General features: G+C 33.7%; 1 protein-coding gene across 1 annotated transcript; it reads right to left on the minus strand.

The window, feature by feature from the left end:
* Positions 1-4,014: 4,014 nt before the first annotated feature.
* Positions 4,015-18,653, minus strand: LOC120353124 (60S ribosomal protein L36). The gene is made up of 4 exons (XM_039435808.1): positions 18,379-18,653; positions 17,394-17,517; positions 15,985-16,119; positions 4,015-4,135 (listed from the first exon to the last, which is right to left on the minus strand). Exons 2-4 carry the CDS (start codon positions 17,511-17,513, stop codon positions 4,046-4,048), a joined length of 345 nt encoding a protein of 114 aa, XP_039291742.1. The 5' UTR covers positions 17,514-17,517; positions 18,379-18,653; the 3' UTR covers positions 4,015-4,045.
* Between the last annotated feature and the right edge of the window lie 9,305 nt (positions 18,654-27,958).

Consider the following 27,958-nt stretch of genomic DNA (forward strand, 5'->3'; position numbering starts at 1 on the left):
TGCGAAAATTCTATTTCTTGAATAAATTTCTCCTTTAAATGTTCTTAGGCAGTTATATTTTGCATTTGTTGATCCAAAAATAAGTTATGGTATTAATTGTTGGGGCTCCACCTATATTGTCACTTGAAGCCATTGATAACGGTGCAGAAATCGATAGTCCGTGTTATAAATAGAAAGGGTAGATATGAACATTCTTTTCCTCTATTTCAGTGCCTTGGATGTTTGCCTCTTAGATATATGTATGTGTTTAAGGTCCTGTATATGTTCTTTGTAATGTCTGGAAACGGTGGTCATACGTTGCTCAGGGATGTTCCCAGCTATCAAACTAGGAGAGTGACAGCTGATTTACTGAGACTTCCCAAATCGTATACCACTTGTTTCCAGAAATCGTTTGTATTTCTTGGCCCCAAGTTTTTTAATAATATCCCAATTGAAATCAAGAGGCTTCAAAATCAACTTGTTTTCAAAAAAAGAATTCTTAGATGGCTCAGAGGTCTTATGCCTGACCATTTAGAATCCTTATTCAATGTTATTTCGTAGTTAAAATGTAATTTTGGTGGCTGGCAATAAGCATTAGTAAGATGAGCTGTTTTTGGAAAGTGTGCAAGGTGTGTGAATGTGAGAGTGAATGGTTGCTAGTCTTATCTTTCTCTTTTCTTTTTCTTTCTCCTTTTATTCATGCATTTAAAATTAGTTGAAGTGATATTCATTCCTGCTTGCAAACGTGGAGTATTGTATACTTCCAGCAGGTAGTATTTTTTATTCCGATTCACAAATTTACCGTATATCTAATAAAACATACCAGTATTTATTTTATTAATCTTCCATTAATTATTTTTTATCTTACTGAGCTGAGTGTTTTGTTTTTCTTATTGATTCTGAATGTGAATATTGTGAGTTTGAATAAATAAAATTTGAATTTGAATTTGAAATTTGAATTTAGGTCTGTTTTGAAATAAAGTTATTGTTTACACTATCCAAATTTACGTGGAATTTTGAAGGTTATAAAAATCACCCTCTATCAATCATGTAGGAAATCATTTCTTAATCTTCAATAATAATTATTGGCTGCATTTGGGTATAAAAGTTGAACCGTGGCATTCGTCGTTCTTCGCACGTCGTATCACAATTGGGGCTGAATAAATTCTTCTAGAAATGATATGAGAAATTATTCAAATAGCCTAGGTCTACCTTGAAGAATGTATCCTCAAAATTTTTTGAATCGATTTGCTAGCAATTCTGATAATGACATTTTTCATAAATTTTCGCCTAAGGCTAAATTCACACTGAATTAGCGTGGCGCGCGCGGACTTTTGTAAATTCCATTTATAAACATATGGTTCAATGCAAACAGAAGTGGCGTGGCGAATCGCATAAACATATTTATGTTTATATAGGAGTGGCATGGTCGAGGCAAAATGTCACTCCAGTGTGAATTGGGCCTTAAACCGTTTCCACACTGAACAAATGTTCGAATAATAATTCCTTAGAAGACCTAGACAAATAATTATCACTCCCCTATCATTGAGAAACTGGAAAATGTTGGAAAAAATGGATTTACCCAATGAAAGAGATTTGTTCATATCGCATTCATTTATTACTGAAGAATGATAGAATAATTTACAATTTTTCTTTAATTTAGCTATATTCATCCTAAAATGGAAGATGGAAAGAATATGGGATATTATGTGTGATTCATCGTACATCGCAATTGTTCCAGCAATCAGGTTTTAGCTTAAGTATGTGTATCGCTAAATGGACTAGCAAATAATGGCGGTCAGACAAACGATGTTCTCCTGACCGAAAACTACACAACATCTCGAAGAATTTTGAAATATACTGTACAGTGTATATCTAGGCATTTGAGACTCATGAGACTTATTATATTTGTTGTGTATCTGCCATACGCTAAATAAATAATAAATCGTACATCGCATATTTCCTGGACCATCTATTGACAATCAATAACTATGAATGTATTAAATTCATCTTTGAAACACCGATTTAACCTATTTTTTTTAATTCAAAACTTTACTGATGAATGTTACTACCAATTGATTGAGAAGAATATGTTTTTGGAATAATAAATGCTGAATGACTAAGCACATAGGAAGTCCGTATTGAGATGTAAATAAAAATATTTATTGTCAGATAAATTTCATGATTCACCAAAAATAAAGTATGGCATGAGATACATTGACTTTTTGGCGGTATGAAGTTCGCCGGGCCAGCTAGTGGAACATAATTAATGTATTATATTGAATTAATACTTATGTTTTTGTTTTTGCAATGATCCAACAGCTGATGAACGATCCGAACAATATTCAACAGGATGATTAGCATTGATGATACACCAACCAAAACAATCATTTTCACACCGATATCTCTCCGACATGACAGAATTCACTCTGATGGACAGTATTAGATGAGGCTGTGGTTTATAACATATTTTGTTCAGGATGCAATAAATAATATCGTGAGACATGGCTGGCTAAGGTCTGGTGTCACGAGTTTTCAGGCCACACCTGATTTATTTCAGGGGATTCAGGGCCTCTTACATGACCTCACGACTGTTTCTATGCAGCCGGGACCGGGGCAAACGTGGTTTATTTTTCAAGGTCACACCCTTGAAGCGGATATCTCGAAAACTACAAAAGTTATAGGGCCAGTTTCCGAGCTCGGGATTTAGCCAAGTTCTAGACATAAAACAACTGGAGTGAGAAAATATTGGCTTTCCGAAACGGGGGGCGTAGTGGCAGTTTTTATTATAATCTTAATCATTTCTTAAAAAATGTATCTTTATTTTTTCATTTCTACAATTGGAAACGTTTTTCCTTGACGAAATGAAAAGTTCCTAAATAATTTGAAATAGCTGAAACTATTTTCTCTTCATTTTATTTTGTGTTCAATCTTCTAGTTTTTCGAAATTGAATTTAAACGTGGACTGCGACTAACTTACGCCCCGTTTCGGAAAGCCAATTTTCTGACTCCATCTGTTCAAAGTCTAGAACTCAACTTAATCCCGATCTCGGAAACCGGCCCATAGAAAAAGTTGTGAGATGTAGCATTGTCTCTTATCTGTCACTGCACACTAGAGCCACCAACCACCGGCCGAGCTTCCAGGAATGTGGTGGCTCGAGCCGCCGATTTTGTGGCGCCACCAGACTGTTGCGCCACCACGTCATACCATAATTTTGAGTATTATCTGTCTTTGCACACTAGAGCCACTAGCTACCAGAAAATCATCTCCAATTCAGTTTCAATTCAAATCAAGTTCAGTACAGTTGTCTGATGAAGTCGTAATGTTTTGTGAACAATTTGATAGTGAAATTAATTCTTGAAAGTTGAAAGCAGACGAGCTATATGGGACATGTCTTCAAAATTATATGTCGTCCGGGATGTGAAGAAAAATTCTTGGAGGGAGCTGGTAAATCTTTTCATTGAAAAAATATAACCTCACAGAAAATGAACAAAATGAATTTGGTAAGTTATATAACCACTTTCCTTGAGCATTATTCATTATTATTATTAAACATATGTCAATAGTGAAATATTTTTATAAGCAAAAATAAAAAAATACAACATCTTGGAAATGCATAGTAAAATCAATACACATTTTACAACATGGGAAAATACTATTATAAAATAAAATGGAATGCTAATCGAGTATTTGCATCTCGAGGTACTAGTACTGCTTCTTCCACGTCCATTCTTCAACTGATCATGAGTTGACTAGTGAACTAGAGTGAAGAGTCAAGTGGTGGCTGTAGTGTGCAATGCTATCAAATTTTGATGGTGGCGCTTCCATGGAAGCTTCCGTGGAAGCGCTTTCATGGTGGCCCAGTGTGCAAAGGGCCTAAATAGAACTGCGAGGTCAAAAATTGTCTTCCAAACTTTCCCTTCTTCTATAACCTTTTTTGAGCATCATTGCCTGGACTTACTAGTTTTGGTATTTAATAAAATCTATCAACTAGAGATCAAGCTGAGTAAGGGTACTATTGAAAAGACATGACATTATTTAGACAAATGTTTAATTAAGAAGCAATTACTTGGCCTGAGCCTGAGCCTTCCTCATCTGGGTCAGGATGTTGCTCAACTCTTCACGCTTCCTCTTGGCACGGATGTGTGTTCCCAGCTGCAATTAAAAAACACAACATTTTACTAAAATAATCAAGGAAAATGTAAAAGCCAAGTTTTAAAACAAGATTCAAGATTTTGTGTTATAGATGCCCACATGAGTGAGAAGGTACAGTAAGCGTCCAGTAGCTTTCCCTCCGTGACTTTGAAACGGCATACAGGCTAGGTATGGTTCGCGGGGTAATATTTAAGGCTTTACAAAAACATCAGGCTTCAGAGACCCTAGATGGGGGATGCTCCCTAGACAAAGAGATTCTTCATGAATTGATTGATTGATTGATTGATTGAGTACTTTATTTATGTAGATTACAATATATACTGGCTTATACACTTATATACAATAGCTTACAATACAGCAAAATTATAGATGAATTTACATAATATAGACTAAGAAAATAATTATTGAACTGTATATGATATGAAAAAGCAGTTTGTAATATAATAACTATAAATAATAATCATATTGTTATGCATCTACATAAATTGGCGGAGCTTTGGACATATCAATGTCCATTCTTCGGGAAGAATATTAAAAATATCCTCCCCACTAACTCTCTACCAAAACGTTAATTTCGTTATTTAAACTAAGGATTTATTTATTAATGGAAATATTGTAAAAGTTTTAATCAATATGAGTAAAATAATTATATAGGTAGATAAGATCAAATAATTGATTAATAAAATGAAGTAGGCTGAAAGTAGATCAGGGTTATCAACTTTCAGTAATATACAGCATTATGCAGTGGATAATTGAAATAACATGAGTTTATATTATATATATATATATACATATATATATATATACATATATATATATATACAATTCGTTCTATAACATGGTTTAAAGGTTTGTATTTGTGGGATGGGTGGGGGATGGATGTCATGTGATCGTTCTAGGGCCGGACAGTTTCAGTCATTTGTTCCAAAAGATGTTTTTTTAAAGTTAGGATGAAGCTCGCTCGGCTCTCGATGGACCTGATAGAAACAGGAAGTGCATTCCATGCACGACAGGCACTGACTAAGAAGGATTTTGTGAAAATAGTAGTTCGATGATTGGGTATCCTTAAAGTACTTTCTCCGGTTCTAGTATGTGAAGCATCTATCCTCCTACCTTCAGAGACAAATTTGAAATCATCTTTAAAATAGTTCGGATTACCGTATATCAAGATATCTCTAACAAGCTTGACTATTCGAAAAAGCCTCTGATCGGGAAGCTTTAATGTTGAACTAGCAATGTGGGCTGGGGTGATATGATCATGGCGTTGGAGAGAGTAGACGAAACGTAGACAATAATTTTGGCAACGCTGTAGTTTATCATTCAGAGTGACTTGCATATCGTTAAGAACAGAATTACAATACATTAAATGTGGGAAGATGAGAGATTGAACCAATAATAATTTAATGTTTCTAGGGAGGATATCGTGCATTTTCTTCAATGCATGCATGGCTGAGAATACCTTTTTACAAGTTTTGTTCACTTGTTCTGACCAGTCAAGAGTATTATTCATAATAATGCCTAAATTTTTAACTGAGCTACAGTAAGGAATGTCATTACCGTCTACACTAATTTTGTGAATCGATTCAAGGTCAATATTGTTTATAAGACGAGAATATCCAATTATAATGGGTTGTGTTTTGATGGGATTAAGCTTAAGGCCATTTTTCTTTGTCCATTCCACTATCGAATTGATATCCTGATTCATTATTCCAACTGTTTCATTAATTTTTGTTATGGGACAGCTTAAATAGATTTGAAGGTCGTCTGCATAAGTATGGAAACTGGAGAATTTGATAATGGAAGAAAGGTCATTAGCATACAAAGTGAAGAGGAGAGGGCCTAAAATAGAACCTTGTGGTACTCCATGCATAACGTTTTTCCAAGTTGACTTTTTGTCACCGACAGATACACATTGTTTCCTACCTAATAGATAGGATTTAAACCAAACTAACGAGTTGTGACTGAAACCAAGAATAGCCAACTTATTCAGAAGGACTGTATGATCAACAGTATCGAATGCTTTAGAAAAATCAAATAGGGTGAGGATGGTGCATTTTCTTTGGTCCATAGCTAACCTTATATCATCAGTGACACGAAGCAGAGCTGTCTCAGTTGAATGGAATTTTCTAAAGCCTGATTGAAAGTTATGAAGCTTACTATTGTTGTCTAGAAATTTTACAACTTGAGCATGAATGAGTCTTTCTAGCACTTTGGACAATGCAGGTAAAATACTGATTGGTCTAAAATCCTCAACTTTATTGGGTGATGGAACTTTATTTAGAGGGCGAACCAGAGCAAACTTCCAGTTTTCAGGGAAAATGCCTTCTTCAAGTGACTTGTTGAAAATGTATGTAATGGTTGGTAAAACAGCAAATAACATCTTCTTGATAAATTTAATAGGAATTTTGTCTACACCCATAGCATTACTATGAATACGTTGAATTGCTCTGAAAGTGTCTTCTTCTGAGATTGGATGGAAATGAAATTGATCAGTGATTGGTAAATCTAAGTTTGTAACCTGCTCTTCAAGATCATAAATGTGATTAGCAATGACAACTTCGTCGCGTTGGTTAGAGTGTGAAACGAAATGGTCATTTATATTATTCAATGGTAAGTCAATTTGTGGATTCGATTTCTCTTTGCCAAGCCCGAATTCTTTTATTCCCTGCCAAAGTGATTTAGAGTCTTGTCTATTGTTTGTCATAAACGAATTCAAGTACCTAATCTTTGAGTTCCGTAATTCCTGTTTAACCCTATTTCTAAGGCTCCTATACTCTATCAAACTGTCCAAGTCAAATGTCTTTTTAAATTTTCTATGTGCTTTGTCTCTACGTCCCATCATCTTAAGTATGTCTTCAGTCATCCACGGTACTCGTCGTTTTCTATTAATCCTCCTTGTCACATAAGGTGCATGTTTGTCATACAAAGTCAAAGTCCAATTCTCGAAAGTCTTGACCATGTCATCAACTGAGGGTAATGCTTCAATTTGATGCCATGGAGTCTGAGCCACATCAGTCAGGAAGGCGGCTTCATCAAAGTTTTTGAAGTCTCTATAAGTGATAATTTTCTGTTCTGGCTTGGGTATCTTATGGGAAAGTACACAGTAGATCAAATCATGTCTAGAAATAGCTGGGACTGAGATTTGGCCTGCTTGAACAACCTCATTGGGATCACTAACAATGAGAAGGTCAATGAGTGTGTCTGATTCATTAGTATGATGAGTTGGATCGAGAGGTAAAATAGTCATGTTTAGGCATTGGAAAATTGTAGTCAGTTGAAAGTAGTCAAAGTTACGATTTGTCATGTTCAAGTCGGTGTTCATATCCCCCATAACTAGTATACGGTTATAACAAGGCATAAGAGAAAGCAAGGCACTTTCGAAATCTGTGAAATGACCTATTTTTGGTGGGCGATAACAGATACCAACGAGTAATTTATCAGTACTAGATAAGGATAATTCAAGTAGCATAAACTCTGGTCTGGAACAATACTCTTGTTTAGATGTGATTAAAACTTTTGTTTTGATACCTTCTTTCACATAAATTGCTACACCCCCACAAGCTTTATTTAATCTATCATTCCGGAAAAGATTATATCCAGGCAATGCAACAAAATTTGATGAAATACTAGGCTTCAAAAATGATTCGGAAATTCCGATTATATTGAAGTCCTGAAAACGGAAGATTGCTCTGAGTTCATCAATGTGGCAACTGAGGGATTGTACGTTAAGGTGAGCAGCCTTGAAAAGTTTTTTGAAAGAGTGGAGCTTATTTGCTAGAAACATACCTGCGTCATTATTACTATTATTGAAATAATCATACCTACTTGAGGGCGAGCGAGCTGACGTGTCAGTGAGAGGCATCATGGAAGCAGCAGACCAATCGTGAACCGACCTCAGAACAACACATGACGGGGAAAATGGGGATGAAACTGATAAAACTTAACCTAAATGAAAAAGTCTCTTGATTCGAGTGCATTCAGCATGCCTTGACAGTTCGGCTCCCTTCACTATTTAAAGCACTAGTTCAAAACAAAATTCACTAAACACAATAAGATGTAGATGTGTGGAGTTCCGGTGATGAATAATCCTAATGGTGAATAAGACGAAGATTGAGGAAGAACTGGTAGTGGGAGATCTGGTCCAAGTGGAGATAGAGCGAGTAGGTATCCAGTAGTGGAAGATCGAGTCCCAGTGGTGACAGAGAGAGATGGAATCCAGTGGTGGAAAATCGAGTCCAAGTGGAGATAGAGAGAGATGGAATCCAGTAGTGGAAGATCGTGTTCATGGTGGAGATAGAGCGAAATGGGATCCAGTAAAAACTGAAAAAGAGAAGAAAAAGCCAGCAGAAAAACGAAAAATCTTTGAAGAAAGTTATCAATTGAGAAAATATACATAATACAACTGATAATGAATAATATCCCCATAAAATTGAAGAGGAATAGTATGATTCAATGTGGGAAAGAATCGAATATTATATGGATAAATATATGGATATTATAATATAATATATGGATACTAGTAGAAGGTAATCAGATAGAAAGAGCAAAGGTAGGAAGATAAATAGATATAGAAAGAGAAATAAACATTTGAACATGCTGGATAGCTAGTGAAAAAATCACAGGGAAAATAATGATAACAATGGGGAAGAAAAGAAGAGAAAGAAGGAATGTGCACAAATTGAGAAGAACTTATGAAACTGAACTATAGAATAAGAAATAGAACATCGTATTGTGATCTTGAATTAATCAAAGAGAGAAGAAGAAGAAGAGAAGAAGAAGAAGAAGAAAAGAAAAAGAAAGAGAAGAAGAAGAAGAAAGAAGAAGAAGAAGAAGAAGAAGAAGAAAAGAAAAAGAAAGAGAAGAAGAAGAAGAAGAATAGAAAAGAATAATAATCATCATCGCAAACAACAATATTCAAGTAATCATTATAAATATAAGATCAAGAAGAGAAATTAGAAAGAAAAATAAGAAGTAGAGGAGACGATGGAGAAAGTGCTAGATTATTTTAGATGAGTTTTAAATAGGATTGAACGGTGAAGTGTGAAAAATATTATATAGTATTAGAAGTATAATTAACTATTGGGAGTTGCAATAACAATAAAAGTAGTAAATTGAGAACTGTAATATTTTAGTGATGAATGTCTAAGATAACATTAAATGAAACACAGCCCCTATATAAGCATATGAACAGACTACCCACCCCTCCGTTCTATCAATAATTCTTCACACATTTGCTTCTATTGCTCGAGCTGTGGCAACAGTAGGAGATATCATTATGTACACCTAATATAGAAGAGATTACTATCTTTACCTATAGATTACATCCATATCTATAACGTATGTTAATCATCCAATTTATTTGAAATTCAGCATTTCGAAAATTATTAATTATGGAAATAATTTTGGTAAGAGATGTAATAATTATTAGTAAGAATAGAGATAATGATTCTCTAAGTACCCTCTGGAGTATAGTAGTTGATGCATTGAACGTAGTTTTGGGAATTAATATCAAGATAAATTATTAATCAGTATTAACAAATGTGGATCTCCTTAGTTTGAAATAATTGCCTCATACATAATAATAAATAGCAGTGGAAAGATTCATTTATAGAACAGAAAGCCAGCTCATGAAAAATGCCAAGGTATATCTATTGTGAAATGTTTTAATACGAATTTCCTATTTTTGTAGTGAAGGGCACCTTAGTAATCGAATCCTGAAATGATTTAATTTACCTTTATTTTTTGAAGGTCGGTCATCCTCTCGACTGTGTGGACCCTCTTGGATCCTCCCTCGCCGATAGAGATCTTGATCCTCCCGTCCGATGACCAGACATTCCTATGCCCATGACGGTCGGCCGCAGCGTTGAGGATCTTGAGGCGCTCCGCAGTCAGATCCTCGCGAATGGTGACGCCGGAACCCTTCAGCTTCCTCTTAGCGTCGAAGATCATCTTCCTGGTCCGGTAGCTGCAGAGTCGAACTATGATGGGTCGGTCCTTGGGTTTAGCTTGCCCTTGTTGAGGTGGTTGACGCCTTCCAACGCGATGCGAGCGGTTGACATCCGCCAAAGTCACGGGCACGTTCAGCTTCTTGTTAAAGACATCGAGCGCCAGCAGGTCCGTGTCTTCTTTGTCACTCTCCGGGATCCCAAAAATACGTATAGAGTGTCGGCGCCCATATTGCTCGAGGTCGTCGACCTTCAGGTGACAAGACACCTCCAGCTCACGAATTCTATCGTGCAGCTGTTTGTTCTCCTCCTTCAATGCCTGAAGTTCCTCGAAAATAGATTTCACAGCCATTGATACAGCACTGTGGACAGACTCTTCGATTTGCTGTCGAATAATGAGGAGGGTCTCTTCGGACAATGCTCCAGAAATAGCTGGCTTCGGAGCATTGACCTCATTCTTTGGTGTGCCTCTATTCGGTCGAACCATCGTGTACCGTTAGGTGGATTTACACTTTTATAGGCGAGAAGGTGAACTGAAGATTTAGGAATGTTTTTTCAAGATAAATAAAAAGAGTGTGAGTTAATCAAAAATATAATTTCACTATTGAATTAAGCTCGAGAAACTGTATAACCCTACGAAATATCTGTTAGAAGACGGAGCCGAACTGACACACGTTTACTCACTCGACATAACCGGAGAGAGAGAATGAATGAGAGAGTTCAGGGTGGTCACCCATTTTAAAATAAAAAAAATCATGAGTAATTCTCGGTTTTCCAGAGTAAAATTTCAAATTTTTGCGGTAATTGAGGAACAAGATACATTCGTAAAGAATTTATTATGGAAATCTTCAGTTTGATTTTCCATGAGAAATTGTGCGAATAGCATATTTAGATTTCTAAATATATTGATAATTTTTGGCACTACAGCCTATTTTTGTGAGGAATTAGTACGCTCTTTCAACTACTCATGTGTGTGGAGTGTTTTCGGACAGGGACTATTTTTCAACACTCAGAGTGTAGTTGGAAAAACGAAGAATTTCTCACAAAAATAGACTGCAGTGTCTAAGTTATCGGTATATTTCAATATTAATATTTTGATATTAGAAGTCATTCAGTCTTCAGTTACACCCTTATACACTTAATCTTCACCAAGACCAGCGAAGCCGGATAGGTTGTGTCAAAATAATAAGAATAAAACTTTTCTTGAAGCTAGTCGTGAGTATAAACTTGAGTTATCAAGATGGCATGGTCACTTCAAATAACTCATGTAACCCATAGAAAGGGTTTTCTTTAGACCAACACTTGAGCTTAGCCTTGAATGCCTGGATACTCAAGGCTGTTAACCATCTAGGCAGCTTCAAAGATTTTAAGCGCCACAGTAGGAAATGAGTCTCTTGTCCTACTTAGTCGGGAATAAGGCATAATCATGCAACCATTCCGAGTGTTATGACTATGTAAGTCTCTCCTCAAGTTGTACTTGTCAAAATTTACCTTGACATGTAGGGCACTTAAATATATATGATAACTCAATATAGGCATTATTCCAGTAGACTTGACCATAAAAACAGTATGATTGCACCAGAGGAACTGTTATCAGTACACTTCTTTACTGAATTAATTGAAATTTATGACTAATTGGAAAAATGCATTAGGAATTCACGGTATTTTCCCCGGTTAGTAGAATCATGAGGACTTCAAGGTTCTCCCGGTAGGTGGCCAGCCCGAGCTATCTAATCATAGAAGAGTTATCAGAAAAGCTATTACGTCATAGAAGGTGGTGGTAAGAAAACTGAGGTTGAGTGGTTGGTTGAGAGGACTTCAAAGTCCTAAATTCGCCCAATGAAGAAATATTTCATTTCAAGACTTCATGATGTGAATCTCACTTTGGATTTGACTAGCAGGTAACCCGTGTTCCGCAAGGGTCTAATTGAAAACTTGGGGTCGATGTCAAACGAGGCAAACGACAGAAGAGTCCTGCGACAGTCGAGACCTGCGACGGTAGAGACCGGCGACAGTTGAGGCCTCTCTAATTTCTGTACACTCCCGACAGTCGAGACCTGCGACCGTAGAGGACTCCTGAAAAAGAGGCCTCAACTGTCGCCTGCGCTAGGCTCTACAGAATGGTAGACAGCACCAAAAGAATATTATCATTTGATTCGTATGGATTTACCAGCAATTGAATAATATATTATATCCCATTATTCCTTCCATATTATGAATAAGTATTGCAACTTTACAACTGTAAATAAACCTTAGTTGCTTCATCATAAAAAACGAAATTTTCAAACTCGTATTGCATTATGCCTCCTTCATTGAAAAATCTAAATATTTATCTATCTTCTATCCATCTATAAGACCAGATGGTGTCTGTCTTTCTGTCAGTTTGTATGTGAGCTCATCAAACTTGAAATACTTGACTTATTAAGCTGTAATTCTTCACAAAGATGATCGTTCTGAAAATCTTTTAAGGATAAGCCCTACCTACCTTCAAAGTTCATATGCTTTTTTATGAAGGAAGTTTCCATTATTTGGTTTTCAACAAATCAGAAGTTATAATCATTGCAAAATGTATTTTGTCTGGAATCGCAGTAGGATGTGTCCTCAACTGTCGTCTGCTGCAAGCGAGTCTCTAATTTTTGTACAGGCCCGACAGTCGAGACCAGCAACATTCGAGGCCAGCGACGGGAAAGGACTCCTGAAAAAGAGGCCTCAAATGTCGCCTGCGTTAGGCGACAGTTGAGGCCTCTCCAATTTTTGTACAGCCCCGACAGTCGAGACCTACGACGGGAGAGGACACCTGAAAAAGAGGCCTAAAATGTCGCCTGCGTTAGGCGACAGTAGAGGATTCTTCAATTTTCGTAAACTCCCGACAGTCGAGGCCTACGACCGTAGAGGACTGTAGAGACTGTTTTACAGTCTGGACTGTAAAACAGTCTCTACAGTCCTCTACTGTCGCAGGCCTCGACTGTCGCGCCCCCGAAAACTTGACCTACTGAAATCTCAAAGAATTTGAAATAGTCCTCGGTAAATTAAGAATCTATATGCAAAATTTCAAATTTATAAGTGCAGTATTTCAGACGTGATAATGCGTCATTCTTGAATTTCCTATCCCTACGGCTATAGGGCGGTTTTTTTCATTTATTATACAGAGCGTTTCAGAAGTAGTGCCGAACATTTTAGGGTATTGTTCCTGGATGATAGGAGACTACAAATGTTGTATTTGTAGTGTCCAAAACTCAGCGGTTATCCTTACAGCAGCCATTTTGTTTTTTTCTCTTAGGAATTTTCATCTCAAGAACGAAATTTTGTATTGATCTGAATCTTGGCATGATTATTTATACTTTAAAGACTCAACTTTAAAAAATAGAATAAAAAATTTTCTATTTAAATTTTCAAAATGGCGACCATTTTAAATTTTTGATTGCAAATTTCACGAAAACCGTTCACTTACAAAAAATTTAGCTAATTTTATGAAGATTTCAAGGATTATTTATTAAGACTGGTCGAAGAATAAGAAAAAAATCAATTTTTTTCATACTACATGCAAGACCACTTTTCACCATTTAAACATCAATATTAAATTTTCAATTCAAATTGTATTTAAAATGAAGCTTTGAAACTCGGCATCCAGCTCCATATGGCCATCCAGCTGATTTTACAATGTTTTTCAGATGATCTTGTTTGTTTATGGTCATGCATGCAGTACGAAAATAAATAATTTTTCTGTTTTCTTTGACCAATGTTAATAAGTAAGGTATCCTTGAAATTTAGATAAAATTTGTTAACTATTTTGTCTCTTGTAATTGTTTTGTAAAGTGAAAGGTTTTCGTGAAATTTTATTCGTAATCAAACATTTAAAATGGCCGCCATTTTGAAAATTTACATAGATTTTTTTCATTTCATTTTTCAAAGTAGAGTAGGCCTATGTATAATATTTATTATTTTATTCTTCTAAGTTGACTATTTATAGCATAAATATTCATGTCAAATTCAGATCAATACAACATTTTGTTTTTGAGATAAAAATTCCTAAGTGAAAAAAAAAACAAAATGCCAGCTAAAAGGATAACCGCTGAGTTTTTAACACTTCAAAAACGACATTTGTAGTCTCCTATCATCCAGGAACAATACCCTAAAATGTTCGACACTACTTCTAAAACACCCTGTATTATGGTGTATTGAATCATAAAAAATAATATATATAATCAAATAAAATAATAAGTAATAGCATATATTTGAGATGTAACTATTTGTAATCAACAATTATTAATCTATACTATAATATAAAGGAAAGACCTTTCTTATACACGTACGGGATAGGAAAATTATGTCTGACGCATCATCACGTCTGAACTACTGGACTGATTAACTTGAAATGTTGCATATCCTATTATATTAAGCGAGCAATTTCTATAAATCTGTTTATATTTTTATATGTTATGGTTATTTATGTTCAACGGATCTCGAAAACGGCTCTAACGATTTTCACGAAATTTAGAACATAGTAGGTTTATGATATAAAAAAGATGCGTGTGTGTGTGTGTGAGAGACACATAATTATTTCCAGCTGTGTAATCAAACAGCGATAAATTTTAATCTACTTTATCAAAATAATCTAATTTGATGACATGACATTCATTCTAAACTAGAGTACCGTAGGTATATAATTATTTTCAAAGCTATTCACTATTTGACAATTTAAGTGATTAGTGAGTGTTATTTTGTTATTCAATTTGGTTTGTAAATAATCGAAATTAGAACTTTGTTTTGAAATGTTTGGACTAAAAATTGAACCTGAATTCAAGTGTATGGAACATAAACCACTTTTTCACTATTTATAGTGTATAAATCAAAATTTGGTGAAGAAACAGTTTTGGGCTGTGCCTGTTAGTCCTTCCTCAATCATTTTAAAGATTGTGTTCTGTTTATAAATAGTTTATAAATAAATAACGAGCGAAGCTCGGTGCCCCAATATTATACTAAAATAAAGGAAAGAACTTGCTCATACACGTACGAGATGAGAAAATTATGTCTGACACATCATCACGTCTGAACTTTCTGGACTGATTAACTTGAAATGTTGCATATAAATTCTCAATTAACCGAGGATGCTTGTAGGCCTATTTTCAATTCTTCAAGATTTCATTACTTCAAGTTTTCAGTTTGTCAAGTTTTAAGGCTGTGCAAAGGCTAAAAATAAACATTCTACTTGTGATATTTTTCATAGTTTTTCGATTTGTATAACATCAAGCTATCAAAATGAAAAGTTTTCTCAGAGAAACATTTTTTTCGATCATTGCTTTTTGAAATATGAGCGCCTAAAGTTCAAATTTTCAAGACAGAACATTTCAAATTCGTTAAGAGATAAATCCATGAGATTCAGAGGATAAATTAGTCATGGTATTGTTGATTTAATAAAACAAAAATGTTTGGAAAATCTTAATTTTTGAGAAAGTTATTCGATTTACTAAAAATGACAAAAATTTATTTTTGGACATTTATGTTAAATTGAATAAATTTATCGAAAATTGATATTTTCAGGAAATTTTGTTTTTATTCAATCATCAATACCATGAAGAATTTATCCACTTAATCTCATGGATTTATTTATTACCAAATTTGAAATGTTCTGTCCCAAAAATTTGAACTTTAGGCGATCATAATATGTTTCTCTGAGAAAACTTTTTCATTTTGATAGCTTGATATATACAAATCGAAAAACTATGATAAATATCACCAGTAGAGTTTATTTTGAGCCTTTGCACAGCTTTAAAATAGACCCTTGCGGAGCTCGGAATACATGCTAGTATTGGATACTCCTATCATTTGAACTGACTTGATAATGTGAATCTCAGATTAGATTTGATAACAATGCTTGCCATTGAACCAATTGTGACAACTCACCCTCCTCTTGAGGAACTTGAGCGCTCTCTTGTCCTTGGAGACCTTCAGCAACTCCATGGCTCTCTTCTCGTAGGGGGCGTGGCCACACACGTCGCGGATCAAGTCACGAACAAACTTGGTGTGCTTTGTTTGCAACTGTTCAAAAAACAAATACATTCACTGTTAAATCTGGTTATTTACAACGCATTCATCATTCACAAAACAAACTTCAGAAATGTGATAGGGTACATATTATTTCATTGAGAATTTGTTTCAGCAAAAGCAGACGGGTCATCAAATCAGTTCCAGAGGGTAAATTTAAAAATCTGGTGTGGCGCATTCACACAACTTTTCTTGCCGTTATGAAAATCGATCCCTGACGCTAGTGTTCACGCGCATCTCAAGTCTACTATTCAAAGATCTGAGCCAGCTGGCGACAGGACAATAACGCTGGAGACACACGAGGTCTGCTATCTCTTCATAGTGAATGATTTAATAGAATCAACAGTTGCCAACAGTTTGCAATTGAATAATCACATTTTCTCGAACTTTGAGCTTATTTTCAATTTTAGGTGAAAATGCTTCTCAACATTATTTGTAAAGATTTTCATGCTCAATCTTTTCCACGTGAATTTTTTTGTTTACATTGTATCTAAAGCCTGATAATTGGGAATCTAAAATCAAACTTTGCATAGATGTTGCGGAGCTCTTGAAATTTTTACAGATATGGGACTTGTGGCAGTTAATAGAGCTTTCCGAGAGCGTTTTAATTTAGTTCAACAGGATTATATAAATGAATAGGCTAAACAATGCAAACTCATTAGCCTACTGATAAAAATTAATACGATTGGTGCAAGAAAATAAACAAGTGAGTCATTGAAAAAATATTTTGGGTTGGGCCAATATTAGTAGGCTATCTGGAAAATTAATATAGTAGTGCTATTAACAATAGAAAGTGCTAGGCTATTTAAATATACGGCAATATTAAAATTGGTAAATTAAGGTTGGAACAAGGAAAGCGCATCTTTATTCCCTCTTCCATTAAACAAATTGAGTTGTTGTATTTAATTATAGCTGAGATACAACGTTGGCCGATGTACTGTGATGAAGTCAAAAATTTCAACTAGGCTATCACAATCACAACTTTTAAAATGTCTAATAACTCTTCTTATTTTAATTTAATCAACATTACAAATCTAGGTTATGTACAGTGTCACATTTTCAAGGATTTGTAGTCCAACATAGTACAATAGACAAATTTTCAATAACAAATAATCACTCTAAATTTTCAAAATTAACATAAACTCAACTTGAGAAAAAATATTTACGGTATTGCATTCATTAATCATATCAGAATCTGATAAAATTATGTGAGTTATTCCAAGTTGAAAGTGAAAAAAAAAACAATTAGCCTAACTTTAAGGACTTACTCCTTTGAGCCTAGCGGGCCTGATTGGGTTCTTCTTATCCTTCTTAGTCTTTCCCATAACAATCTTTGTTGTCCTGTGACCACGTTGGAGACCAACTGCCATCTCGTAACGAGGTGCCATCTTACTAAAAGAATAATAAAGAAATACGTAAATAATTTATAGTTGTACTTTCAATTCAGTGTACAAGTGATCACTTACCTATATTTATAGTAGTATTATTCAATTTCCAGAATAATAGTTACAGATTTATTTATGATAGTATTAATAATGAAATAGGTATAGGATACTGGTGCACTCAATTTGATTCACATTAACGTTTAAAAAATCAATATTCACTACAAACATAGAATTAGGTACATCAAGTACCCTTTGTTCTAAACTATTGGAGTGTTCTACAAATCGGCTAAATTTTAATTTGACTTTGCCTATAAAATTGTATGAACATAACCTAAGAGGCAACGTAGACTCTGTAATAATGTTTTCTTTATTATTTATGTTTTAAAGGTAAATGAAATCTTGGGAGTTTGTGCTTTTAAATAGCAATGACAATTTTAGATAATAAATACATATAGGCTAACTAAAAGTTTATTTATTCACAATGGAAGTTGAAACAATTTTAGGTATACACTCAAGTAGCAATCGAAAACTAACCTTCAAATTAATAGACTAGCCTACTTTTCAAGTTTTAAAAATAAAGATCCAGTCAAGATTTAAGATTAATGACTTTTTTAAGATTCAATTTCAAAAACAATTGTTGTCAATATGTATAATTTCTGGATAAAGTACATAAAGATTAATCAACTAAAGGCAATATTCTTGACACCACGTTTTGACTAGTTTCTTTACACCTTGATGTTCATTCATAGCGACATTATTCAAAGCTATGAATTACTAATGGATAGACATTATTATTGAAAGTATAATTGGTAGAATGCAATTTTAAAATCGAAAGGTTAATAAATAATTATTAATAATAGAAACTTACATTATGAAGTAACCTCCGACTACACGAACAAAATAATTACGAAGACGGAAACGTGTGAGAAAATACAAAGGAAGTTCTGACTATATGAAATCTAAATTACGTCGCCATATCAGAAGTTACTGCTTGATTAAAAAAAATAGTATATTGCAATGAATTTAATTCAGTGATAAATCATTTGGACATTGATCTTATTCTAATTTATTGATTCATTCTCGAAAAATTTCATATTTTCAAATGGTACGAATGTAAACGTATAAGTTAATACGTTTAAGGAGTGCCACTCATACAAATTGTCTGTAAAGGTGACTAGACGATTCTACGTTGAGAATGTTGTTGAGATGTCAATATACTTGAAGGCTATAACGTGGTTTTTACGTTATGAAGTCTGCATTAATATAATTTATTAATATTGGTGCTGCTCTATCTTTCTTTAGTTCTGCATCATTATCATACAATTTGAAAAGATATTATGAAAAAACTATAATCTATTATAATAAACAAGAATGAACAATTATAATAATCTCTCATCAGATATAGGCCTACAGGAATCAGCAATTTAAAGTGAGACCCACGTTTCAATGTTTGTGGAGGAAGATAAGAGAACAGCATTGCCGATAGTGAATGAATGAACCTAAAATTATTAAAGATTTTCTAATAAAAAACTGATTTTATACTAATGATGAATATTTTGCCTTCAATATGAAAATTAAGACATTGATGTGATGATTTCTTGTTGTTTTTATGTGGTATGATTATAATATAATGATATTTTATTTTTTATGACGTGGCCTATACAAATTGTAATTTGTCTTTGGTTGTCGAATTTTTTTATGATTAAACAATACATTTTTTTAATGAGATTGAATATACTGCCATTATAACACGTGGCAGTGAACCTCAATATAGAGGTAGGCAGTGGTAACACAGAAAATTTGCAATGCTTTTGAAAAATCTGAGATCATATTCTTATCATATCTTCTGGTGTGAACTCTTTCCCACTGTCGTTTTTTTTTTTGTTCAGAGTGGGTTACGAACTCCCTCACTCTATACGGAATTTTGCCCGGCGCCAATCAATTACTATGAATAGATAAAATACACTGTACTATAACTTCACTTACTGTGTGGATACTTATACTTCACTCACTGAACTAATAATAGTATAGAAGAAAAATATGAAAAGAGATAGATCAGGGTCGTGTTTAAGGGAATGTATGAAGTGAAAGGCAAAACAAAGGTTAATTATAAATTTATTAATAAACTTTGAATTGATATGAATTTATAAAAAATTGATCAAAAATATAGTAACAATTAGAAATAAATATAAGATGATTGTGTTTTCGAAAATATTACAGTTCAAGTTAAATTTTATACAACAAAATTTAACAAACAGTTCCTATTTTATCAGGTTACTTGAAGAGTATGTTATAAAATCAAAATATTGAACACCTCTAGTTAGAATACGATTACACTCAAGAATAAAAGATTACATAAATCTTAAAGAATGATTGTGATTAGGGGAGCCTTGCTTTAATAAACTATTGTTTGTGCTTAGAAGAAAATTTCAACTATAAGCTTCAAGAAATTAAGACTGTGTCCATAGATATGTATTTAAAAAGAAGTAATAATTAAGTTTGCTCTTTACTATGATGTTATAGAATTCAATAGACTTATTTGGGCTTTTTAGGGTGGGGGGTTGTGGATTTGAAATAAGAAAAATTGAAAATTCTAAATTCAAACTTTACCTGGTTCAGTCAATTCCCTATAGGATAATTGAAGTCTGAAACCAAAAAATCACTCCTACACTGAACACTGTCCAAAATCCAAGAGACTAAGAGAGACTAAACGCAACTAAACTTGCAAGACATGGCCTGCCTGCATATATACTAGCACCACGATTTTCCACCCCCATCACCCTTCACCCTCTAGCTCCGCCTACACTCAAACTCTTCAGCCTAATATTCTGCTTACAAACTGAATTCAAACATCAATTCAAATTTACTATAATGTTTATTATGTTATGTAATTTTAAACTATGGCTCCCCTTCATTATTAAAACAAATGATAAATATAATATATTTTATAAAAATTCATCAATAGCATTTGTTATATGTTTCCAAACAATATTTCAAAGTATAGAGTATCAAAATTACTTTTGATTTAGCTTATAATTTAAAGGAAAATATCTCAACAGAAAGTTTAATATGTAAAGAATAGTTTTTTGAAATTGCACATAAATTTAATAGATAGAAAAATTCAATTTTCATTGCATAAAAAAAAATTAGTATGTTGAATAAGAAATTATTATTATTATTTTTTTTTAAAATGAATTGATGAATTGTTACATTTAATTTTCACATAAAATTTCAATAAATCAAAAAATGTTCATTTCTTTCACTATTGACGCGGTTGATTTTATCAATGCACATTTTGGAAAACAGTCCGTTAAGGCACTCAGTATGATTTTCAGTTAAGTGTGACTCCAATGTGATGACGTTAGTGTTGGGCTGATCTGGATGCACATAGTGTTGGGCTGATCTGGATGCACGTATGTTGGGCTGATACTTGTAGTCGACTGATGCATATCAACTCGATACAGGTGACATCTCAGTTAGCATTGCTTCATGCTTGTAGTAGACGGCTGCATACCAAACTCGATACAGGTGACATCTCAGTTAGCATTGCTTCATGCTTGTAGTAGACGGCTGCATTCCAAACTCGATACAGAGTCACATAAATTTTGTATCATATTTGTAATTATACAATGTACATTTCAGGCTTGAAATGACAATGTAATTCGTTTTTTGGAAAAGAGATAGACGCTGCATACAGGATTAATTTAGGTGAGGATTAATTTAGGTAAGGTTTGATTTTTGATACTTTCAGTGTTCAAGGTTTAGAGTTCTGCATACAGGAATAATTTAGGAGAGGATTTTTTGAATCAATTCTTTCATGATACTGTGACTGTTATTCTGAATTCAAAGTTGCGAATGTGAACATGGATGGCAATTACCTCCAGGTAATGTAGTAGTGTTGAAGTTTGAGATACAAAGTCAGCAATAAGCGTTGGCATTGTTATTGGCGTATGCTTTGGTGTCAGCATTGGCATCGGCGTTGATATTGGCATTGGCATTAGCATTGGCGCAGGCATTGGCATTGGCGCAGGCATCGGCGTAGATTTTGGCATTGGCATCAGCATTGGCGCAGGCATTGGCATCGGCGCAGGCATCGGCGTAGATTTTGGCATTGGCATCAGCATTGACTTAGTTATTGGCATAGATTTTGACATAGTTATTGGTGTAGCCTCAGCGTAGATTTTGGAGTAGTTATGGTGTGATATTGGTGTTGACATTGGCATAGTTATTGGCGTTGGCATCAGCATTGGCGCAGATTTGGCATCAGCATTGGCGCAGGCATTGGCATCGGCGCAGGCATCGGCGTAGATATTGGCGTTGGCATCAGCATTGGCGCAGATTTGGCATCAGCACAGGCATAGGCGTAGATTTTGGCGTAGTTATTGGTGTAGGCCTCAGCATAGATTTTGGCATAGTTATTTGTGTAGGCCTCAGCGTAGATATTGGCGTAGTTATGTCACACTAGTTCGAAAATCACCCAAATGTTCTTAACACTCTTCATGGCGTTCACTCGTGGTCAATTCGAGATTCACATGATAATTATTTCAATGTTAATGTCTGTGCTGTACCTGTTATCTTAAAATGCTTATAAACTAAGAAAAAAAACTTGATTAGGCTATCAATACAATCTAATACACATGATAATTATTTTTAAGTATATATAAAATTGAAATTTGTTAACATCCTATTATACAGTCAGCAATACATAAATTGTGAAATATGGAGATATCAATTACAAATTTTCACTAAAAAATTCATTTCCATCTATTCACTGTTCAAATATCAAAATTTAATCCATTCTTCAAAATAGAAATAGAATTTCATAACACTCTGTATCATTATCAAAATTGTAAAAAACATCAGATCATCACAACAAAAATTAATTCAATACATATTTCAATAATTCAGACAATTGGTCTTCTATTCACAATCATTTCATAATATATCTGCATTTCATTATCATTTAGTATAACATTTCATTTATAGCATTTATAGCAAGTTCATTTCACATTTTATGATTTATCATTCAGGGTTTCAAAATTATTTAGTTTTAATTTTGTGTTCAAAAATTGTATAAAAAGCAATTATTTAATATTATTAATCATCGTTTGCTGGATACTATAGTTTATTTCGACTTTTCAATGTTCTAAACACAAACTACATTTCATGACAAAACTCTACTATCAATCATTAAACAAGAAATCATCAAAACATCAATAATATTTTGCTTCAAAGGCAATCAATATTCATAATTAATCATCATTTTGCATCTATGGCAATCAACATTATTAATCATTTTTTTTGCATCTATGGCAATCAACATAAGTAATCAACACAAAAAAATATTATCTCATTACTGCCTCTCTAAGTCATAACCTCTGTTATTCCTTCTTTAGGCAATAATGGGTTCCATCTCAAAAAAACAATCACATACCAGCAAAATTCTAATCAACAACCCCACTAAAAATTCTACATACACTCCAGCATCCATTTCAAACGATAATCAATCATATCAAAATTTATAGAACAAACAATTTTAAAAATTTTGAAAAAGATATCAATTACAAAACACTTTAGAAAAATTTTAGCCTTTAACTCATTTCAATGATAATATAACACAACGTTTTTATTCAATGAAAACATTATTATTCAGTTAACTTTCATTAATACATCACATATATATGGCTACAGAATTCATAATACTTTCAAATTTGAAGTTTATTTATTATAACAAAAGAATTTATAATTTAAAGACTGTATAATAAGTACAAACATTTCAAGATTATAATACAAGATGATCAAGATGAATAATGGGTAAATAAGTCCCTAAAAAATACAAAAAGAGGAAAAGAAAACTGGGTAAATAAATTTCCTAAAACAATACAAATTTCAAAATAAGTGATACATGATGAAAAAATATATCACAAGCACACAATTCTTTACACTACAATGGATAGATTTTAGAAAAGTTAAGTTTTATCAACAATTTAAAGATTAGGAAAATAAGCTACTATTTTAACTTCCAAATTATTTCAGAAAAAAATACAACTTTAAATGACTATGGACAAGATTGGTTAAGATATGCATAATAGAAGAAATTTACTGAACATTACACAAAGACAGGAAAGAATCGAAATTTGAAAAGATTAGGGCCAAGAAAAATAGGCTACAGGAAAGAAAAAAGACACAATTATGGATTCTTACCATACACTGCTTAGCGATTATGCTATTCTGAATCCCGGCATAACACAGGATTCCTAATCATTGTGTGCTGGGGAATACCCTTTCATCATGTGATTCACTGTCATCATCTTGTAAATAAGCAACTTGAAACAACCTTTGAATACTAACACATCAATGGTGACTTTGTGTTTTGTTTTCTTCAAGAAATTTATTCATGGTTCATTTGTTTCAACAAAGCCATTTTGCTTACAAAAGTTAGTCATGTTCACTTGAGAATGCATTGCATACACCTTTTCAAATCTCAGTTGAAAGTTGAACTCATCAACTTGACTCAAAGCAACATTCATTTTATTTACATTATTCCTAACCTCCACAGAAACCTGTCTCATGTTATCATTCACTTTGTTTGTAGTTTTCCTAACCTTCAATGTAGCAATATTACTTTCATGATAGTGACTTTCAGTGAAGACAACTCCCTACCTACCTCTTTACTCAATTCTACTATCTCATTAGGGTTGACTTTCAACAACAGTAACTAGGCCTACATTGTCAGAAACTTGAATGAGTTGATCTTGTATCTTAACACTACTATTATCCTGCTTCAATTTGTTTTCATCTTCATGATTATCACTCAATGTTTCATGTGCATTTTTCAATAGAAGGTTTATACTAACCTGCTCTAGTCTAATGCTAGTACATTCTTGCTTCATATCATCAAACCTAGTTAAGTCGGTTCTGGTAGTTAGTCAGCACACACAAATCATTATTAAACTTCATTTATTATAATCAATAGTAATTTATAAGAACATCAGTAATGGACATACAGTACAACGCAATCAACGCAAAGCAGAACAAAAACATAAGTAAGTCTTAATGGTTAGGTTACAGTGCAGACAAAAAGGCGCGCAAAATCAGGCTGCCAACATTACTAAATTAAATAATATAAAATACAATATAAAATGATAATAATATATGACACCTCCCCCCGTAATGAACACTAAGGGGAATAGCGCTCAGGAGGTCTCCTACACCGAACAGGCCTAGCCTGTGGAGTACAAACATCAGTAAACCTATTGCTAGAGGCATTCCCAGAAGCAATTGGTGTTGAATGCAAAACATTTTTGAAAGAGAAATTAGAATCAACCTCTTCCTGGCCTGTAGTAGTGGTTGAGGTGTCAACACTTAAATCTGACCTGGCAACAATGTCATCATTGCAATAATGAACATCATTAGGAGCTTCTTCAGTAGAGAAATTAATGTTACATTTTTTCATTTGATTTGCATGTCGTTTTACAGAAAAATTATCATCAGTTGTAATATTATACATAGTAGAACCAATTTTTGCATTCACAATACCAGTATTCCATTTACCCTTATTATTGTAATTTCTGAACATAACTCTGTCATTTACATTAAAATTCAATTCTTTCATTGCATGTCTTTGTACATCATTTCGTTGTGCCTCAACAACCTTATCTGTAATATTAGGTAACATCAAGTCTAATCTAGAACGAATATTTCTCTTCATGAGTAAGTTACATGGACTTTCTCCAGTAGTAGCATGTGGAGCTTTTCTATAGCTCATCAAGAAATTGTTCAATTTGAATCGTAATTTTTCATTATTAATCATACCTTCACAACATTTGATTAATCCTGCTTTGACAGTTTGTACACACCGTTCTGCCTGCCCATTGGAAACGGGAAAGAAAGGAGCACTAGTAATATGCTTAATACCATTAGTAAGACAAAAATTTTTAAATTCACCAGAAGAAAATTGAGTACCATTATCAGAAACAATAGTAACTGGTAACCCAAATCTAGCAAAACAGTCACGTAAGTGTTCAATTGTTTCTTTGCTTGAAAGAGTTTTCATTATGTAAGTTTCAACCCATTTACTATAACTGTCAACAATTATCAATAACCAAATTCCTGGAGAAGGATTTGCAAAATCTACATGTAATCGTTGCCATGGGCCTGAAGGGAACTGCCATGGATGCAAATTTACATTAGATTGTTGTCTAGAGTGTTTAACACAATGTATACAATTCTTAGTAACAAGTTCAATATCAGAATCAATATTTGGCCAATATACATAACTTCTTGCAAGACCTTTCATTTTTACAATTCCCAAGTGTCCCTGGTGTAATTCGTCAAGAACTTTTGATTGCAAAACTTTTGGAACCATGACTCTTAGACCTTTCATAATACAACCTTGTTCAATCGAATATTCAGCAATATTTTTATTGTATTCAGAATTTGCAGTACCTAGGATCTGCCTGAGTAATTTACACATGTCCGGATCTTAATAGTTTCTTGAGCTATTTGTTTTCTAGTAATAGGTAAAATATTTATTTGATTCATTTGCACAACTTGAACCTCATCAATAGCATTGTCATTTACCTGTTCAAAAGGAAATCTTGAGCAGAAATCAGCATTCATATGTTCAGTAGTCTTACGATATTTTATAGTATAATCAAAACCTTGTAAAAACAATGAATAATGCAGTAAACGTGTTGCACTGATGGAAGGAGTAGTAGCATGAGCATTCAATATGCTTTGTAATGGTTTGTGGTCAGTCAGTAACGTGAAATGACGACCAAACAAGTAATTGAAAAATTTCTTCACTCCCCAATAAATTGAAAGAGCCTCTTTATCAATCTGAGAATAATTACGCTCTGCTGATGAAAGACATCTACTAGCAAAAATTATTGGTCTTTCAACCCCTTCATCATCTAAGCAAGAAAGTACAGCTCCAATTGCATATGCACTTGCGTCAGTCGCCACTATGAGAGGCTTTGTCACATCAAAATGCGCAAGAGTTAGTTTTGTTTCAATATTTTTCTTTACAGTTTGAAATGCAGTTTCACATTCGTTTGACCAAGAAAAAGTAGTATTTTTTCTGAGTAAGTTGTAAAGGGGTGAAAGAACTGTAGCCATACCCTGTATGAATCTCGAATAGTAAGTAACAAAGCCTAAAAAAGATTTCAATTCTGAGACATTTGTAGGACGTTTAGCATTTTTAACAACTGCAATCTTATCATCAGTTTTATGTATACCATTTTTGTCAATTTTGAATCCTAAATATGTAATTTCAGACTTGAGAATTTCACATTTTTCCCATTTAAGTCTGATACCATTTTCACGACACATACTAAAGAAAGAATGTAAACGTTTCATGTGAGTAGTAAAATCAGGAGAAGCAATTTTGACATCATCAAAAAATATTTGTAATCCATCTATTTTATTGAAAAGAGTGTCCATATGACGTTGCCATTCAGCAGGAGCATTATTTATGCCATACATCATGCGATTAACTTGATACAACCCTTTAGGAGTGTTAATTGTAAGAAGTTTTGCTGTATCTTCGGTAACTGGCATATGCATGTAGGCTTCACGTATATCAAACTTTGAAAAATATTTACACCCCCCAGACTTTGCCAAAATTTCTTCAATATTGGGTATAGGGTAATCATGTACTTGGATACAAGGATTGATGGTTACTTTGTAATCCCCACACAAACGAATACTACCATCAGGTTTTGAAATCGGTATGATGGGAGTAGCCCATTCAGAATATTTACATTTAGTAAGTATGCCTAGGTTTTCCAGGCGATCAATCTCTGAATTTACTCTATCAAGGAGAGCATATGGTACAGGTCTAGTTTTCATAAATTTAGGAGCACAATCAGGTTTTACCTTAATATCTACTTGACAATCTTTCAGTTTACCTAGTTCATTTTTGAAAATATCCTCAAATTCTGTGATTAAAACATTTATTTGCGTTTGCTCACTTGTAATTTCTGAAATGTTTTTCATCTGTAAGGTATTTGTAAGATCAGTTTTTTTAATGTCAGACCAATTGAACTGTAATTTGAAAAACCAATCTCTACCAAGTATTGTATCAAAATCACCCTCAACTACAAACAATCTACCCTCGAAACATTGGCCCTCGTAATTTACTTGTACATCTACACATTGATTGATAGTAATTACTCTTCTATCATAAGTTATTAAATTCAAAGACGGCTTCAAAGTTTTGTAAGAAACTTGAAGGTTCAATTTCTGTAATGTACTTGTCGAAATGAGACTATGAGAAGCCCCTGTATCAATTCCATTTGTACGTTTCTATTTTCAATATTAACAGTAACCATTATTTTCTTATTACGACCACCTATTGTAAGCTGACCAATTTCTAGAAAATCGGTATTGATTTCATCATGATTTAGAGGTTGTTGTCCATTGGACTCTATCTGAACCGATTTTGT

Source organism: Nilaparvata lugens, chromosome 9, assembly GCF_014356525.2.
Source record: "Nilaparvata lugens isolate BPH chromosome 9, ASM1435652v1, whole genome shotgun sequence".
In the NCBI taxonomy this organism is placed as follows: domain Eukaryota; kingdom Metazoa; phylum Arthropoda; class Insecta; order Hemiptera; family Delphacidae; genus Nilaparvata; species Nilaparvata lugens.

Bases quoted from the DNA above. Each gene is read 5' to 3' on its own strand.
- LOC120353124 (XM_039435808.1), bottom strand. From the start codon at position 17,513: ATGGCACCTCGTTACGAGATGGCAGTTGGTCTCCAACGTGGTCACAGG. The intron at 16,120-17,393 runs GTAAGTCCTTAA...TTTTTTGAACAG, and splicing joins GGCCCGCTAGGCTCAAAGGA to TTGCAAACAAAGCACACCAA. The intron at 4,136-15,984 runs GTGAGTTGTCAC...TTTTAATTGCAG, and splicing joins TCAAGTTCCTCAAGAGGAGG to CTGGGAACACACATCCGTGC.